Source organism: Hirundo rustica, chromosome 15 (genome assembly GCF_015227805.2).
Source record: "Hirundo rustica isolate bHirRus1 chromosome 15, bHirRus1.pri.v3, whole genome shotgun sequence".
Classification (NCBI taxonomy): domain Eukaryota; kingdom Metazoa; phylum Chordata; class Aves; order Passeriformes; family Hirundinidae; genus Hirundo; species Hirundo rustica.
In genome coordinates, this window is record NC_053464.1 from 14,447,531 (window position 1) to 14,463,398 (window position 15,868).

General features: G+C 54.3%; 1 protein-coding gene across 1 annotated transcript in view; it reads right to left on the reverse strand.

The window, feature by feature from the left end:
* Positions 1-15,868, reverse strand: part of CACNA1H (calcium voltage-gated channel subunit alpha1 H) — a 110,568-nt gene that overhangs the window by 25,781 nt on the left and 68,919 nt on the right. Inside the window, 11 exon segments of the mRNA XM_040078798.2 lie at positions 6,141-6,333; positions 7,047-7,136; positions 7,570-7,695; positions 8,015-8,141; positions 9,948-10,132; positions 10,237-10,305; positions 10,425-10,548; positions 10,890-10,990; positions 12,613-12,996; positions 12,998-13,048; positions 15,713-15,868. Of these exon segments, the coding sequence (XP_039934732.1) occupies positions 6,141-6,333; positions 7,047-7,136; positions 7,570-7,695; positions 8,015-8,141; positions 9,948-10,132; positions 10,237-10,305; positions 10,425-10,548; positions 10,890-10,990; positions 12,613-12,996; positions 12,998-13,048; positions 15,713-15,868 (1,606 nt within the window).

A 15,868-nucleotide genomic window follows, 5' to 3' on the forward strand; every position in this document is an offset into this window, starting at 1 on the left:
AAGCAACCAGAGTCGGTTTTGAATACAATTTTTTTTCCCCCTGTTGCTTTCATGTGCCTTAATCCTACGAGTCATCTTGGACTGCTGGGGCTGTCTCTGCTACTGAGCTCAGCCTGCCTGAAAAATAATAATAAAAACATCGCAGTACAATATTTATTTCAGCCTGGACGATGTGCTTTCATGTGTTTTCAGGATTACAACATCCTTGCCCTTATTTATTTTATTTTTTTTTTTTTTTAGATATATTTTTAGGGAAATGTCTTCTTGGGAGTGCAAATAACTCCTTGGGAGGTCTGAGAATCCCCTCAATAGTTAAATGTTGTATTAAGGGGGAATTTATTAATGATGGCTGGTTGATTAATGGGTTCCAGGACAAGAGGAAGAGAGGTTGCAGGTGGTTTAAAGCACCTCTCACCTGCCCAAACCCCTGATTTATTCACCATCCAGCAAAAGATCAGGTGTTTACTCTGGTTTATCGACTAATTACAGAAGGAGAATCACAAGAAGGCATTTCCCACTGCCAGGCACTGAGCTGAAAACCCCCTAAATTCCCTGGCAGCTCCTTCTCTCCACGGGCTGGAGAGGAAAAAATCCGAGGAGGAAGCAGCCGGACCCAAAGGAGGGTCTGTCCTGCAGCACAGAGGGGTCCCACAGGTCTCTCTCTCAGCACTGCCCAGGCCTGCCCAAATCCCTGCCGGGAAAAGTTAGGCCAGGCTTAACCCGAGGGAGCTCTGGGAGAAGCCTGGCTCCTTTGGAGGGACGGGGAAGGAATTCCCGCAGGGGGAGAACATCAAGGACAGCCGGGAGGGAGGTGACAGAGGGGACAACAACCACATGCAGCAGGGCCGTGCTCGGGGGGATCCCATGCAGTGTCCACTCCAGGAGATGCTGCCCGTGCCAGGCTGGCAGAGAGAGATGGGATGTGCTGGAGAGAGCCGGGACGTGCCTGGAGAGAGCTGGGATGTGCCCAGGGATGGACAGAGGGAGCCAGGATGTGCCCAAGGAGCCAGGACGTGCCTGGAGGGAGCTGGGATGTGCCTGGAGAGAGCTGGGATGTGCCTGGAGAGAGCCAGGATGTGCCTGGAGGGAGCTGGGATGTGCCCAGGGATGTGCCCAAGGAGCCAGGATGTACCCAGGGATGTGCCCAAGGAGCCAGCATGTGCCAGGAGGGAGCTGGGATGTGCCCAGGGATGGACAGAGGGAGCCAGGATGTGCCCGGAGGGAGCTGGGATGTGCCCAGGGATGTGCCCAAGGAGCCAGGATGTGCCCAGGGATGGTGCTCTCTCTCCATTAAACACAGACAAGTTTCCCTTCAGCAGCTGGTTTGAACTGGTGGAAATGCAAGAGGGGAAAAAAAAAAAACCAACAAACCCCCCCCCCCCCCAAAAAACCCATCAAACAGATGAAAAAGGGAAAATCCCAGCCTTTCCTCCCCCTGCTTTTAGATGCTGGCTAACACTCGAACCTCACCTCTCTGCGGAGTATTTCAACTTTGCTTGTGGTTCTGCTGACATGGAAATTAATGAAGCCCCGTTCCCTGGCTTAAAAGCATTTTTAGCTGGCATTACAATTCCCAGCTCCAGCTCCTCCATTACAATGCTCTGCATGAAACATTAGAAAGCCCTAATGGGGTTATTCATGCCTGGAACGGAGCGGCTCTGTACCTGCAGCTGCCTGGAAAAACAAGCAGCAGGCTTTGATAATTCCCTGCTTGGAAACTCTCAACACCCAGGGATGCAGCACCCAAAAACTGTGGCTCCAGCTGAAGGGATTCTGCTGGGTGCAGAGAGGGTCGGGGCACTGAGAGGATGTTTAAATCGAAATATCACTCATAAACCCTCTAGGGAAAGGTTTGCACTCCCTGCTTTGAAAGGCACCTCTGCTGGGGCTTTAAATCCGCCTCGTCCTTCCACGATCCCCAGCTCTGGTGGGAAAAGCCTCGGAGGGAGAGATTTGTGCCCACCCTCCTCTCACAGAGCTGAAATCAGGAGAGACTATTTCTGAATTCTCAGTTTTTGGGGTCTTCCCGAAGGGGCACCACCGAAAGGCACTCTGCTCCCAGCTGAAGCTGTGATTTCCAGCTTTTCCAGCTTTTCCAGCTTTTCCTGCTCTGCTTTCAGCCCCCAGTGTCACCCAGACCCTCCTGCAGCCTTTGAAGTCCGGAGCTGACCTGATGGAGCAGATCCAGGAGGGCTGGATTTGGGCCCTGGATCCCACAGGCAGAGGAGATCGAGCTGATCCACGTGTTTTTAATCAAAACCTTCAATCTGGGGAGGCTGCTTTCGGTCCGCGTCTTCTGAGGAGCTCATTAAAAGGCCGAGAGCAGCAGGAGTGTTAAATTGCACTTGGATATAATGGACGGAGCAGGGACAGTGTCAGGGAAAAAAAAAATAAAAAAATCTGGTTTATCTTGAATTTTTTTCTTTTTTTCCCCTTGGCATAAAAAAAAAAGTTCACTGAGCAATTCTGCCTTTCAAACCACATCAAACGCGTTTCTCAGTGTCCTCACCCCCTGCCCTCTGCTCTCCTGGAGCAGAGCGAACCTGCTGCCAGCCCCTCCAGCAAAGCGGCCCTCAGACGGGGAAAAATAAATGTTTTGGGAAGATCTGAGGTGGTGACAGCGGGGAATCAGGGTCAGAGGGACCTTCCTGCTGAAAAATCACCCCAGAGCAGGTGGAGACTGCCCATCCCACCTGAGATGGAGCTGGGCCCTGCTGCAGGGCTGTGCTCTCCATGGAGCAACCCCCAAATCCTGCATCCAGCCTGGGATTGGCACCCAGATCCCCCAGGTGAGGTTTATCCCATTCCCAGGGCTGTGTTTTCCACAGAGCAATCCCTCTGCCACATCCCAAATCCTGCATCCAGCCTGGGATTTGTACCCACATCCCCCAGATGAGGTTTAACCCATTCCAGGGCTGTGTCCCAGGAACAATCCCTGTGCTGGAATCCAAATCCTGGATCCAGCCTGGGATTGGCACCCAGATCCCCCAGGTGAGGTTTATCCCATTCCAGGGCTGTGTCCTAGGAGCAATCCCTCTGCTGGAATCCAAATCCTGGATCCAGCCTGGGATTGGCACCCAGATCCCCCAGGTGAGGTTTAACCCATTCCAGGGCTGTGTCCCAGGAACAATCCCTCTGCTGGAATCCAAATCCTGGATCCAGCCTGGGATTGGCACCCAGATCCCCCAGGTGAAGTTTATCCCATTCCAGGGCTGTGTCCTAGGAGCAATCCCTCTGCCATATCCCAAATCCTGGATCCAGCCTGGGATTTGTACCCAGATCCCCCAGGTGAAGTTTATCCCATTCCCAGGGCTGTGTTTTCCACAGAGCAGTCCCTCTGATGGGATCCAAATTCTGGATCCAGCCTGGGATTGGCACCCAGATCCCCCAGGTGAGGTTTATCCCATTCCCAGGGCTGTGCCCTAGGAGCAATCCCTTTGCCAGGCCCCACATCCTGGATCCAGCCCGGGATTTGTACCCAGGACCACTCAGCTGAGGTTTAACCCATTCCCAGCCCCAAGCCCATCCTGCCACAGCTCCATGGGTCATCTCTGTGTGTGCAGGCAGGGACAGACCCCCCAGCCCTCAGTCCCCAGGGGACACGGGGACATCACAGACAGGGGACAGCGCACACAGACACGGTGCATTTGTGACCTAGGCTGGATTTTCCTCCCGTTAAAACACAAATTCCTCCTCCTCTCCTGGTCTGCCCAACGCTGGGAATGCTGGCCGAGTTAAAAGCAGGGATCTCTGTCAGCATTGCCACATTCCTCTCTCCTCTCTCTGAGGGGGGACCGGGCTCTCTCCTGCTGCTCCACAGGGGTGACACGGCGTGCTGGGACACATGGAAGCGGTGGGAAGGACACAGGGAAGCAGGGGAAGCTGCCAGCTGCTGTCAGCACGCAGACCCCGCGGCTCCAGCAGCACACACACAGCGCCCACGGTCACAGCTCGCATCTTTCTGAGTCTGCCACGGCTTTTTTGGTGGGTTTTTTTTTTTTGTTTTCATCAAATCCATCGTCACCTCAAGCACCCTTGAGGTTCAAACCCCTCCCAATCAAAACAAAACAACAACAACAAAAAAAACCCCTTGAAATGGAAGCAGCAAATTCCCAAATGTGCGGCAGCTATTCGGGTTCACCTTGTTGACAGCTCCACCTTGGACGCCAGGCTGCCCTTGCAGGTAGAGCCAGGCAGTTTTCAGGGAACCTTCTGGAAGCCCAGCACATGGCCAAATGTTTCCCTTCTCAGCTGCTCCACTGACTTGATCCCCTTCCAGAAATCTGTCCTCCTCCCCGTGTGCTCTCTGTGAAATGTTACAACCCTCATCTGTGCGATGGCTGCTCTGAAATAGCTCCTCGGAGGTGGCGCATGCGGAGGGACAGTGTCACAGTGTCCATCACTCTGACAGGGACTGGCTCTTCCCCGTGTCTGAGCTGTGGAGTCGCAGCCAGGCTTTAATAAGATTTATTTCCCAATCAGGAACTGAGCTGTGCCTCCAAACCTGTGCCCCTGTTTTCTCTAAGGAGGCTGAAAAAATTGCTTTTCTTAATTTTATTTTTTTTTTTTTTAAATTTCATATACACTTGGAGTTTATCTGAATGTCTTTTAGGTCAGCACATCGGGGTAGAACTGCACAAGGAGAGCCCCTGGGACCCTAAAACTGATTCTCCTGGCTGTGCTGCAAACGCTGCCTCCAGTATTTCCCCCCACAGACTGCCCAAGCAGAATGGGAAGAGGGGGAGGAAATTGCATTTGAACTCCTGGAAATCTCAGGAGAGGCTCAGTGTCTGAGCTGGATTTCATTTTGAGCCGGGCACTGAGCTCACAACGGGCTAAACTCAAATGGGCTCGGCCCTCGCTGTGGCGCCGTTGGGGCTCCGTGGGGACAGCGGTGCCACCATTGAGTGCTGAGGTGTCCCCTGGCTCTCAGAAGGAGCAGCAGAGGGGCTCTGAGGGACACAGCTCCTGCCTCAGGCCTGGAGGGACGCAGGGAATGAGGCAGGGAAAATCCCAGCGCAGCCTGTGCCGCCCGTGTCCTTGGGGCTGGGCTGCTTTTCCAGCTGGAAACGGACATCCGTGGCTGGACGTGTGGGACACGGCCAGTTTGTCACAGTTTTTGTTCCTTCCAGGAGGTGACACGGCCAGGCAGAGTCACAGCAAGCAGGGCAGCAAAAGCTCGGCCTTACCCCTGACTAAGCCCAGCTTTGATCTCAGTGGCCAAGCCGGGTTTGCTCACTCCTCAGAAATGAGCCTGGCAGGCTCTCCCTGCTCGCTGAAACTCCTGGGAGAGCTGGGGCTGCTTTCCTGGCAGTTTTCCTGGGAATACCCTCCCAGGGGAGGCAGGGATGAACAGGTTTGGGGCAGGAAAGGAGCACAGGCTGAGGCGCTTTTGGGTTTTGATGTTCCCTGTTGGATCCACTGAGAAGGAAACTCTGGCTAAAGGCCCTTTTTTGGCTAATGGCCCTGGCCAGCATTCCAAGGACAAAAGGAGTCCCAGGACTGAGTCCCAGCCTGGAATGGGACGAGCATCTCTTGTCAAGGACATCTTCCCGAGAGGAATTCTCCCGCCCCGGGGCTCTGGCCGTGTCCCCATGCAGCGTCTGTGGCATGCGGGGCCATGCTCCAGGACTCCCAGACTGCACCAGCGCTGTTTCAGCTGACAAAAGGACCCCCAAATCAAACCCCACCGCCGTCCTCGGGGTGCAAGGCGGCGCGTTAAGGCGCGGGGGATCCTCGGAGGGGTCTCCAGGCACGGGGGGAGCACTGGAGCTCTTCACCCCTGGGCGCTCGGCACAGCCTCGTGAGAGGACTCTGCTGGAGGAGGATTTTCTCCCCGGCCAGGTGAACAGGTAACTCTTCCCACCAGGACAATCCCGAGGTGTCACCAGCCTTAAGGCACCGCCAAAGAGGTAACGGAGCAACGCGACCTCTTGAACCCCAACGAGAAAGAAAACCAACGAGAAAAAAAACCAACGAGAAAAAAAAACCCAAAAAACAACCAACAACAACAACAACAACAAAAAAAAAACAACAAAAAAACCAAACCCAAAAGGAAATCTGGCTTTGGGAGCAGGCAGGGCTCAGAAAGATTTTGGTTTGTAAGGCACTCTACCGACCAGACAGGTACATCTCCTTACTCCTGCGCTTTTTCTCCAGGCGGCGCAGCCGCTTCTCCTCCCGGCGCCGCGCCTCCTCCGCCTCCTGGTGCTGCCGGCACTTGTGGAAGTTCTCCACCACCACCCCCACGAACATGTTGAGCACGAAGAAGCTGACGATGAGCAGGAAGGAGATGAAGTAGAGCAGCATCCAAGGGTTGTGGTTCTGGATGGGCTGCGGGAGGGGGAAAACCGGGGAGAAGCGGCACAGACCAAGCGGGTTAATTCGGAATTTTGGAGCAACAAGTCGTGTGGGGAGGAGGACTGGGGGGAGATTTTTCCCAAGGTGTTTTCCTCTCATTCGCCTTCTCGCTGACTAAAATTTTACTGTTTGGTGCACAAAACCCACCCAAAACTGCCTCAGAGGGTTTAATTATTTTGGCGTTTATTTCACACAGCTTGGGATACATCTCAGTGGATGAGCATCGTCCCACCAGCAGGGTTGTTTCAGCTAAAGATAGGCTCCAGATTTTTAATTTTTCAGATGTGGGCTCCTGCTTGATGTTTCTCAGTTGTTACCAGATCTTCAGAAGTGGGGGGAAATGGAGCCCAAAGCGTTACTGCGGCTCTGGGTGGGTCCTACTCATGCGAGACTCGGCTTCCCACGGAAAATGCCACGGGACTCACAAACTGACTGCCTTTCTCACAGCATTCCCGGTGGTTTCCCATCCTCAAGCCCCCTCATTCTAATCCATTCTACATCCTCTGATGCAGGGCACGTCAGAGCTTGCCCTACACGGGAAGCGGACGTGGAAAAGCAACTCCAAAAAAAAACCGGAAAACCGGCAGCTCAACGACCTCAAGGAGCTCTGCTCCTTCCTGGGATTTCAAAAACCCCGGAATCCCCAGCCCTGAGAGGAGCACAGCTGAGCTCTGCAGGACAGGTACCTGTTGGTCAATGCCCACGGCATCCAGCCCGTCGTACATGATGTTCACCCAGCCGTCCTTGGAGGAGAGGACAAACAGGGACATCAGGGCCTGGAAAACGGACGGGAGAGCTTGGTGTCACCTTTCAGCCCCCAGAGAAGAAAATCCCCACTCCTCCTACGGCCTCGCCTGCTTTTCAGCCAGCTCATTTTTATTATTTGCAAAGAGAACAGCCAGAGAACAAAAGGGGCAGCTGAGGGATTGCACTCCGAAAACCAAGGAATTGTACAACCGTAGCAGGAGACCAAGAGTTGATCCGATCCATCTTTACACATTTAGCGTAAAAGACAGAGATTTCCAGATCAAGCCATAAGAATGACCAAGGATAAAAAAGGCCTCAAAGGTCACCGAGTGCAAACATCAACCCGCTGGTAGATGACTGCAACATCAATTTTGGGAACTTCCCGTGATGGAGGCTCCACACCCTCCTGAAGCCACACATTTCTAGTGCTCATCCAGGAAATCCCTGCAGGGAGGACTTTACCTGCCCCAAGTTGTCGAAGTTGTACTTCCTCCGGACCCATCTGTAGTGAGCGTTGGTGCAGTCGGCCTTCGTGGTGATGTTTTTGACATCGGGGCCATCACAGTAGTAGAACTTGCCTTTAAAAAGCTGCATTTGAGAAGACAAAGGAAAAAAAAAAAAAAATAAAGAAATCAGCAGCTTTGAGAAGCCTGTTCTCTGATTTATCTTCCAGTCCCTCAGCAGAGTTCATCAGGGAGGTCTGTCTGTTCTCCTGATCCTGAGATCCTTGCTGGGAGCAGCTGCCAGTCCCACCCTGGATCATTTCTCCTAAAGCCTGGCTCTCCCTCCCAAACTGAAATCTTCCTTTGGAGGCGTTTCAGCTCGTTATTTCCACCTCAACCCCAGCGGGTGAGAACAGCAGCTTCTCTTTTGCAGCAGTCTCTGACAGGGGAGGGAAATACTCTACCTGGACCCCTAAAATCCCGAAGATAATGAAGAAAGCACAGCAGATGAGAACAATATTCCCAATAGGCCTCAAGGAGGAGATCAAGGTTTCCACCACCAGCTTCAGACCTGGGGCTCTGCTGATGACTCTGGGGAAAAAAAAAAAAAAAAAAGACAACTTTTAATTTTCATGCGTGTTCTGTTGTCACTCAGCTGCTCCTCTACCTGCAGGCAGGGATTCCTTCAGACAACCAGGACATTCCCAGCCACGTCAGATGGAATCCAAGCGGTGACAGCTGGGCAGAGTGAGGAGGGGAGAGACTCCCTGTGGGCAGGATGTCACAGAGATCCCTCTGCGGGGCGTTTGTGCCTCCCTCCAAGGGCTCCGATCCCACACAGGGACACAGGCAGGACCCTCCTTCCTCCCCCAGCAGGTGGACAGCTTCCCCGTGGGCCTGCAGAGCACGTCTGGTGCTCCTCCTGCAGCGGTGGCCATGACGACTTTGCAAACAGAGCCATTCCAATTTGTTTCCTAATTAGTTCCTGAACTGGCTCTTAGCTGGCGGGAGCCGGTGGCCAACAGCCCCACAGAGCCAGAGGGTCAATCCCGCTGGGAAGCAGACATTCCAGGTGTGCTCTGAGGCAGGTTTTGGGTGTTAGGAAGAGCAGGGGCGCTGCTTTCCTGGAGGAGAGCCTGGGGAATGCACTGCCCTTCCCTAAAAACCATGGAATTTGTTTTGAGGACGGGCTTGTAGAGGGTGAGTCCTTGCAGGCAGCTGCAGCTCACAGGGATAACGACGCCTTGTGCCTGCCAAGCCCAGAGAAAGGAGTTTTGTGCTGCAGCATTTCCACAGGGTCTTGTTTGAGAGGAATCATGTGGAGGCTGAACTGCACCTCCAAGTGTCAGGAGTGGTCCCTGGAGCCCTCCTGTGCTCGGTGAGGCCGTGGTGGTGAGAGGTGATGAATTCTTATGAATTCCTTTCTATTCATAGGATCTGGCCTAGTTATTCCCAAAGACCGATTCCCTCTTTCCCCCTTCCCTTTCCTCGTGAACTGCCCCGTGCCCTGGATTCTGTTCCCGCTTCCGTGGGTCACACAGGGTGTCCTGGGGAGCCAGCACTGCCAGGGGACCCTGGTGCCACCAGAACACACTGATTTCCTTGTCACCGAGGTGACGCACAGCACAAAGAGCTGCTGTTCTTGTGGCCTAAAAGATTCCCTCTTCCCATCACTCTCACAAGCACGGCTTTGTCCCAGAAAGTTTCCAGGTTTTTGGAGGCGACTGCCTCATTCCCCTAAAATTTTGGCAAAAAAAAAAAAAAAAAAAAAAAAAGGCTCCTGTTTCTTGCCAGAGCAGGAGCTGATCCAAATCCCCCCCCTCCCAAGCATTATCCCTCCTTATTGCGTAATCACAACGCAATAAAGATAAAATACACATTATCTTTAGGATACAAGTGATCGTTGCTCCTGTTCTCAGACTCTGGAAGCTCTGCCCTCCTGTGCCTCGCTGCGGGAGGAGCTGCTTTGCAGGGATGCTTGGCAGGGTCAGGAGGACAGGGAAGGATGCTGGAGCTCATCAGATCCTCAGAAGGATCCCGGAGCTCATCAGATCCTCGTCAGCACCCGTTCAGCTGCAAACCCCTCTTTTCTGGGGAAGGCTGGGAGGTTGTGCAGCTGAAGAAGTGACTTGGGAAGGGCTGATAAAACCGCGGTGTGGGGGAGGCTCTGACCGCACTCGCTCCGGATTGTGGCAACGCCCCTCGCCCCAAGCTCCAGCCGCGCGTCTCCGAGCCGGAGAAGGTGGGTTTGGAGTTCACTTCGCTGTTTTCAAAGAGTTCCTCACCGAGTTTAGAGGTGCCCAAAGATGTTTCTACCCGTGTGGCATGTCAGTTTTTTTCGCGCCATTAAGCAAGACCTTGTGCGTTCCCCAAACTCTCTGATTTATCAGCGCGTACCGGAGCGGCCTCAGGGTCCGCAGAAGCCTCAGCACACGAAGGACTCCCAGGATTTTGGCTCCTCCTGCTGATGCCATGGACACAATGATGTCAATGATGGAGACAAAGACCAGGACTCCGTCCAGGACGTTCCAGCTGCTCTGCAGGTACGTGTTCTCCCCGGAGAAAAAGCCAAGGGCCACCACCTGCAGCCAGGAGAAGGGAGAGGTTGAAACCTCCACGCAGATCGTAACTCCGGCGTGGTCTTTGCCAGAGTTTGCTCTGGGCCGTGGGGTGAAGCTCTGATTACCTTAACCATCATTTCAGCCACGAAGATGGCAGTGAAGATGTAATTAGAGACGCTTAGGAATATCCTTTCCTGGAAAACGCAGAGGGACAAAGAGAGACAAGTCGGAAACCCAACATTTATCTAGCAGGGTCTGGTCCTGAGGAGGTGAAGACCTGGGCGGGGGGATGGAGGGAGGAAATGCCTCTCACCGTGCTCAGGGGGTCGATGTCCGGTCTCTCCAGAGCTATGGTGATGCAGTTGAGGAAGATAAAGACCAGCACCACGTGGTCAAACATTTTGTGGGCAATGACCTTCTGGCACGTCGCTCGGAACCTGGAGGAAGGCGGGAAGGACAGATCCTGTGGAAGTTTGGGTCAGGAACAGGCTCCTCCCCAAAGCGCCAGCCCAGGTGGTGAGGCAGCATCCCCACAGGCTTCGGCCACGACTGTCATTAATTATTAATTATTAATTATTACTAATGCTGGCCAAACCACTGACAGCAGCTCATCCTGACACGCAGCTCTGCCCGCACCGAACTGGAAACCTGACCTCGAAACCAGGAGCTGGAATTCTAAAGCTCTGAGGGATTTTTCCCAAGCGGAGAGCTCGCTAGGAAGGCAATATTCCATGACCTCGAACACCTGCCGGGCTGGAATTTCACTGGAATTTCTTACCTGTTCTGTGGGGAGAACAAGTAGAGGGACCAGTCCTCGTGGGTCTTGCACCACTGGGGTTTGTAGGGCTCCAGGGCTTTGCGGATCCGGTAGCAACAACTCTGGATAGAAAAGAAGGAACACCTTTTCTTCCTCTTTTATTTCCCTGCCTCTTCAACTTTCACAGTGTTTTTGTGGAAGGAAGGGGCAGGAAATGGCTTTTCAGCGTCTCTGTGGGCAGTCACAGCTGTGGCGGCTGTCGTCACGTTTGTCCAAGAAAATAAGGAGGAAAGGGGTGGAAAAAGGGGAGAGATGGACAGGACAAACAAGACTTCTGGGAAGGTGTCATTTTGAGATACAGAGTCGCGCCAAACCCAAGAAGGCTCAAGCAACCAAAAAGTTAAGTGTAGAACATTTATTTTTAGGCTTTGACAGCTCCTGTGAGTAAAGCCATTCACCTGTTGTGTCTGCAGCTCATTTTTGGAGGAATCCTGGGCCAATGGGACAATCCCAGTTGGTCCAAAAATGAGGCATTTTTGGAAAAAAATAAGTTTTTACCTCACAGTATGCCACTGCAGTGTCAGAGCCCAAAAAAGATCTCTTCAAGGGATCTTTCAGGAAGTAAAGGCTCATCCTGTGGCTCGGGATCGCCGTTCCCAACCCCAGCCTTGAGGCGATAACACATTTCCACACTGGATTTTCGTCCATCCTTTTAGGGATGGGAAAAGCCACTTAAAACACGAGCCCCGAACCCTAACACTGATCCTGATCCTAATCCCAGCTCTGAGGCAATAACATTTCCATGCTGAATTTTCATCCATCCTTTTAGGGATGGGAAAAAAATGCTTAAAACACAAGCCTGTAACACTAACCCCAGCCTTGAGGTAACAACACATTTCCAGGTTAGATTTTAATCCATCTTTTAGAGAATGGGAAAAGCCACTTAAAACATGAGCCCTTAACCCCAAACCCTAACCCTAAACCTAACCTCAGCCTTGAGGCAATAACACATTTCCACGCCAAATTTCCATCCATCCATCCATCCTTTTAGAGAATGGGAAAAGACACTTAAAACACGAGCCCCTAACCCTAACCCCAGCTTTGAGGCAATATTTCCACAGTGGATTTCCATCCATCCTTTTAGGGAATGGGAAAAGACACTTAAAACACGAGCCCCTAACCCTAATCCCAGCCCCAACCTTGAGGCAATATTTCCATACTGGATTTCCAAACATCCTTTTAGAGATGGGAAAAGCCACGCAAAACACAAGCCCCCAACCTCAGCCTTGAGGCAATAACATTTCCATGCCGGATTTCCATCCATCCTTTTAGAGATGGGAAAAGTCACTCAAAACACGAGTCTCTAACCCCAGCCTTGAGGAAATAACATTTCCACACCGAACTTCCATCCATCCTTTTAGGGAATGGGAAAAGCCGCTTAAAACACGAGCCCCTAGCCCCAGCCTTGAGGCAATAACGTTTCCACACCAGATTACCATCCATCTTTTTAGGGACTGGGAAAAGCCACTCAAAACACGAGCCCCTAACCTCAGCCTTGAGGCAATAACATTTCCACACCGAACTTCCATCCATCCTTTTAGGGAATGGGAAAAGCCGCTTAAAACACGAGCCCCTAGCCCCAGCCTTGAGGCAATAACGTTTCCACACCAGATTACCATCCATCTTTTTAGGGACTGGGAAAAGCCATTTAAAACACGATTCCCCCAGCCCCCGCGGCACTCACGTCCTCCATGTCATCCTCATAGTCCAGGCCGTCCTCCTTGTGCCCGTCCACCCTGAGGAAGAACTCGGCGGGGCCGTGTCCCGTCTTGCCGTTGCAGTCGTGGAACTCGGCGGGCAGCAGCGCGGCGGGGCCCAGCCCGAGCTGGCGCACCGAGGGCACCTGCAGCAGCTCGGGCAGCTCCTGGGAGCCGCGGTAATCCAGGGATTCCGCCCGCCGGGGCAGCGAGGGCCGGCTGAGCGTGCTGGACTTGGCGTCGTCCGAGTCGTCGTCCTGCTGGCCTTTTCCCTCTCCGACAGCAGCGATTCCCGTTACTCAGCCCGACTGGTTCTTCTTCTTGAGGCTGGGCGCCCTGGCCCAGCTGTTCCAGCTGGAGCGGCGGCTGCCCCCAGTTGCTGCCGGTGCCCCAGTTGGCGCAGGGGGAGCTGCGGAGGCTGGACTGGGGGAGAAGGCAGGCGTTGGGAGGGGTGGTTGGCGGGAGGGAGACGAAGGATCGGGGGTGTTTTGCCCGGGTCGGTGGAAGCCACAGCCTCCCGTGGAATCCCTCAAACCTCTCAGGGGAATCCCCAGGGTCCTGCCCTGGAAAGAGCTACCAGAGGGTTTTCCACCCTGGCTGGAGGAGATTTCCTCCATGGTGCCTTGCAACACTGTGTGATCCAGCCCAGTTTTGCTCTCCCCATGTGCCCCTAATTCTCCTGGTTTCTCCTTTCCCGGTTTCCCCATTGGCTGTGGCATCCCTGGCGGCTGCCCCGTGTCCCCTGTAGGGCACTGCCCTTTGCACCACCCCTGTGCCCTCACTGGTTCCTGACCCCACACTTAACCCTGCGCAGAAACCGTCAGGTCTTTTCCTCCTGATCCCTTTTGGCGTGTTGGAATAAACCTTTGCTGGAATAAACCTTTCCTGGAATAAACCTTTGCTGGAATAAACCTTTGCTGGAATAAACCTTTGCTGGAATTTCTCATCCCAAAGGCCCTTCCTGCCTCTCTTTGCTGAGCTGGCCGTGGTGTGTGCGGTGTGCGCACCCGACTGCTTTGCCTGAATCCTCCCCAGGCGGCTTTGCCGCAGGAGATGCGTATTGGGAGATGGGTGGCAGCTCCACCACCTGAAATCACACTGCTGCAGCCTCCCCTTCCCGCGTTTCACACCGCTCCAACTCCAGCCCCGAGGCGGGAGCACCCGGCCGAGGCCGCGCTGGAGGTGGTCCTGGAGCACAGCTGGAGCACAGCCACCAACCCTCTGTGCTGGTGACCCCCTGGCAGCACTAAATCTCCATAAAAGATGAGCCCAAAGACACCAATAAGCGGTGTTTTGGTGAGCTGGCTCACGTTCAGGGGGTCCTCTGTGCTGGTGACCCCCTGGCAGCACTAAATCTCCATAAAAGATGAGCCCAAAGACACCAATAAGCGGTGTTTTGGTGAGCTGGCTCACGTTCAGGGGGTCCTCTGTGCTGGTGACCCCCTGGCAGCACTAAATCTCCATAAAAGATGAGCCCAAAGACACCAATAAGCGGCGTTTTGCTGAGCTGGCTCATGTTCAGGGGGTCCTCTGTGCTGGTGACCCCCTGACAGCACTAAATCTCCATAAAAGATGAGCCCAAAGACACCAATAAGCGGCGTTTTGGTGAGCTGGCTCCCGTTCAGGGGGTTTCAGCTCACAGCTTCCCCACCCTCCAAAGGGGACCTGAGTCACCCCAGAGCCTGGAGGGAACTGTGCCCCTATTTCCGCTGCTTTCCTTCCATTCGCTCCGTGAGGCAGTGGAGTGAACGTTTCTCCTCAGCGCGTGTCGGTGCACGCGGGCAGGTACCAGGCAATTCCCAGGATGAGAGAGCTTAAGGTCAGCGCAGAAAAGCCAGGAGGAAAACTCCCATTTTTCCCTCTGTGGCTTCCTCCCAGCACAAACCAAGGCAAACTGCCTTCCTCCTCCTCCTCCTCCTCCTCAGTGCTGGCCTGCTCTCCCCTTTCTGCCCCGTCTGCCTCTGGCTGGTGGCACCGCCGCTCCCTGGGAGAGGATTGCAGGGATGAACATCCCTCCGCAGCAGCTCGCAATCCCACCAAAGCCCAAGGCGAGCAGCAGCCTGCTCTGTTTTCTTTCCAAAGGCATTAGGTTGGCTAAGCAGCTTAGCAAGGGGGGGGATGGCGGCTGTGCCTGGGCGTGAGGAGCCGTCACGGTCTGCTGCCTTGATTCGAACATGATCCCGCGGCCACGGAGCCGAGGAGCGGGACGGGAGAGCGGCGGCAGGAATCCAGTTTGTGCGCACAGAGCTGCCCTCCCGGCCCCCCTGCAGCAGGCACGGCTGCCAGAGCAGCAGCTCCTGGTGCGCTCCTGGCCTCGGGGAAACGTCACCACCGCCCGAGGGGGGCTTTGGGAACTCAGCGCCTTCCAAAGGAATTACGGAATTGGCTTGGGAGGGACACTGAGGATCATCTCATCCCATCTCCTCATTCCAAACCCCCTCATCCCTTGTTCCCTCGAGCTCCCGTTCAGCAGGGCTGCGGGACCGTAACCAGAGCTCAAGGGAAAATCAGCCCCTGACGCAATGTAAATTCAAGATAGGACCCTAAAACACCAGGGGGAAGGAGACCTCATCCTCACAGGAACACCTGGCAACTTCTCCCAGACATCCCAAAGAGCCGGTGTGCTTGGAAAAGGCTCCTGCTCCCGCTCTGAGGGGTCGCTGGGGTGACTGGACTTGTTAAGGTTATGTGAGATGGTTGTCTCCACTTAAGGTCATCTCCAGTGAGGTGGTTTGGAAAGGGCTTCCAGTGAGGCACCAGGCAGGAAAACGCTGGATCCCGGTGCATCCCTGTTTTCCCTTTCCATGGACTCTGTAGTCACTGCACACCCCAGCTCTGTTCTCCTCCTGCCTTCCTGCACCTTTCCCATCACCCTCCCTTTCATTCTCCAGCGGCGTCCCTCACCTCACCCTCACCTCACGTGACCCTAAGCTGAGCTCAGCTGGCGCTGACAACACCAAACTTGCAGGATCATCCCCTGGATCCTCGCGGATCCCTTCCACCCCAGAACGCCCCCACGACCCGGAAACCAAAAGACCCCGCGCCCTGCGTCGCTTTGAGGGGCGGTTGTTGGCCACGAGAACCTACCAAGGACTTCTGGTCGTAGCCCGTGGGGTCCAGCGAGGCGTTGCTGCCCCTCCTCGAGTCCCCCAGGGCGTGCAGGGAGTCCAGGTGCGGGGAGCACTTTGGGGTGGGCATCGGGGTGGCGGCGGTGCGCATGATGATGGGCGGGGGCGCGGCCCC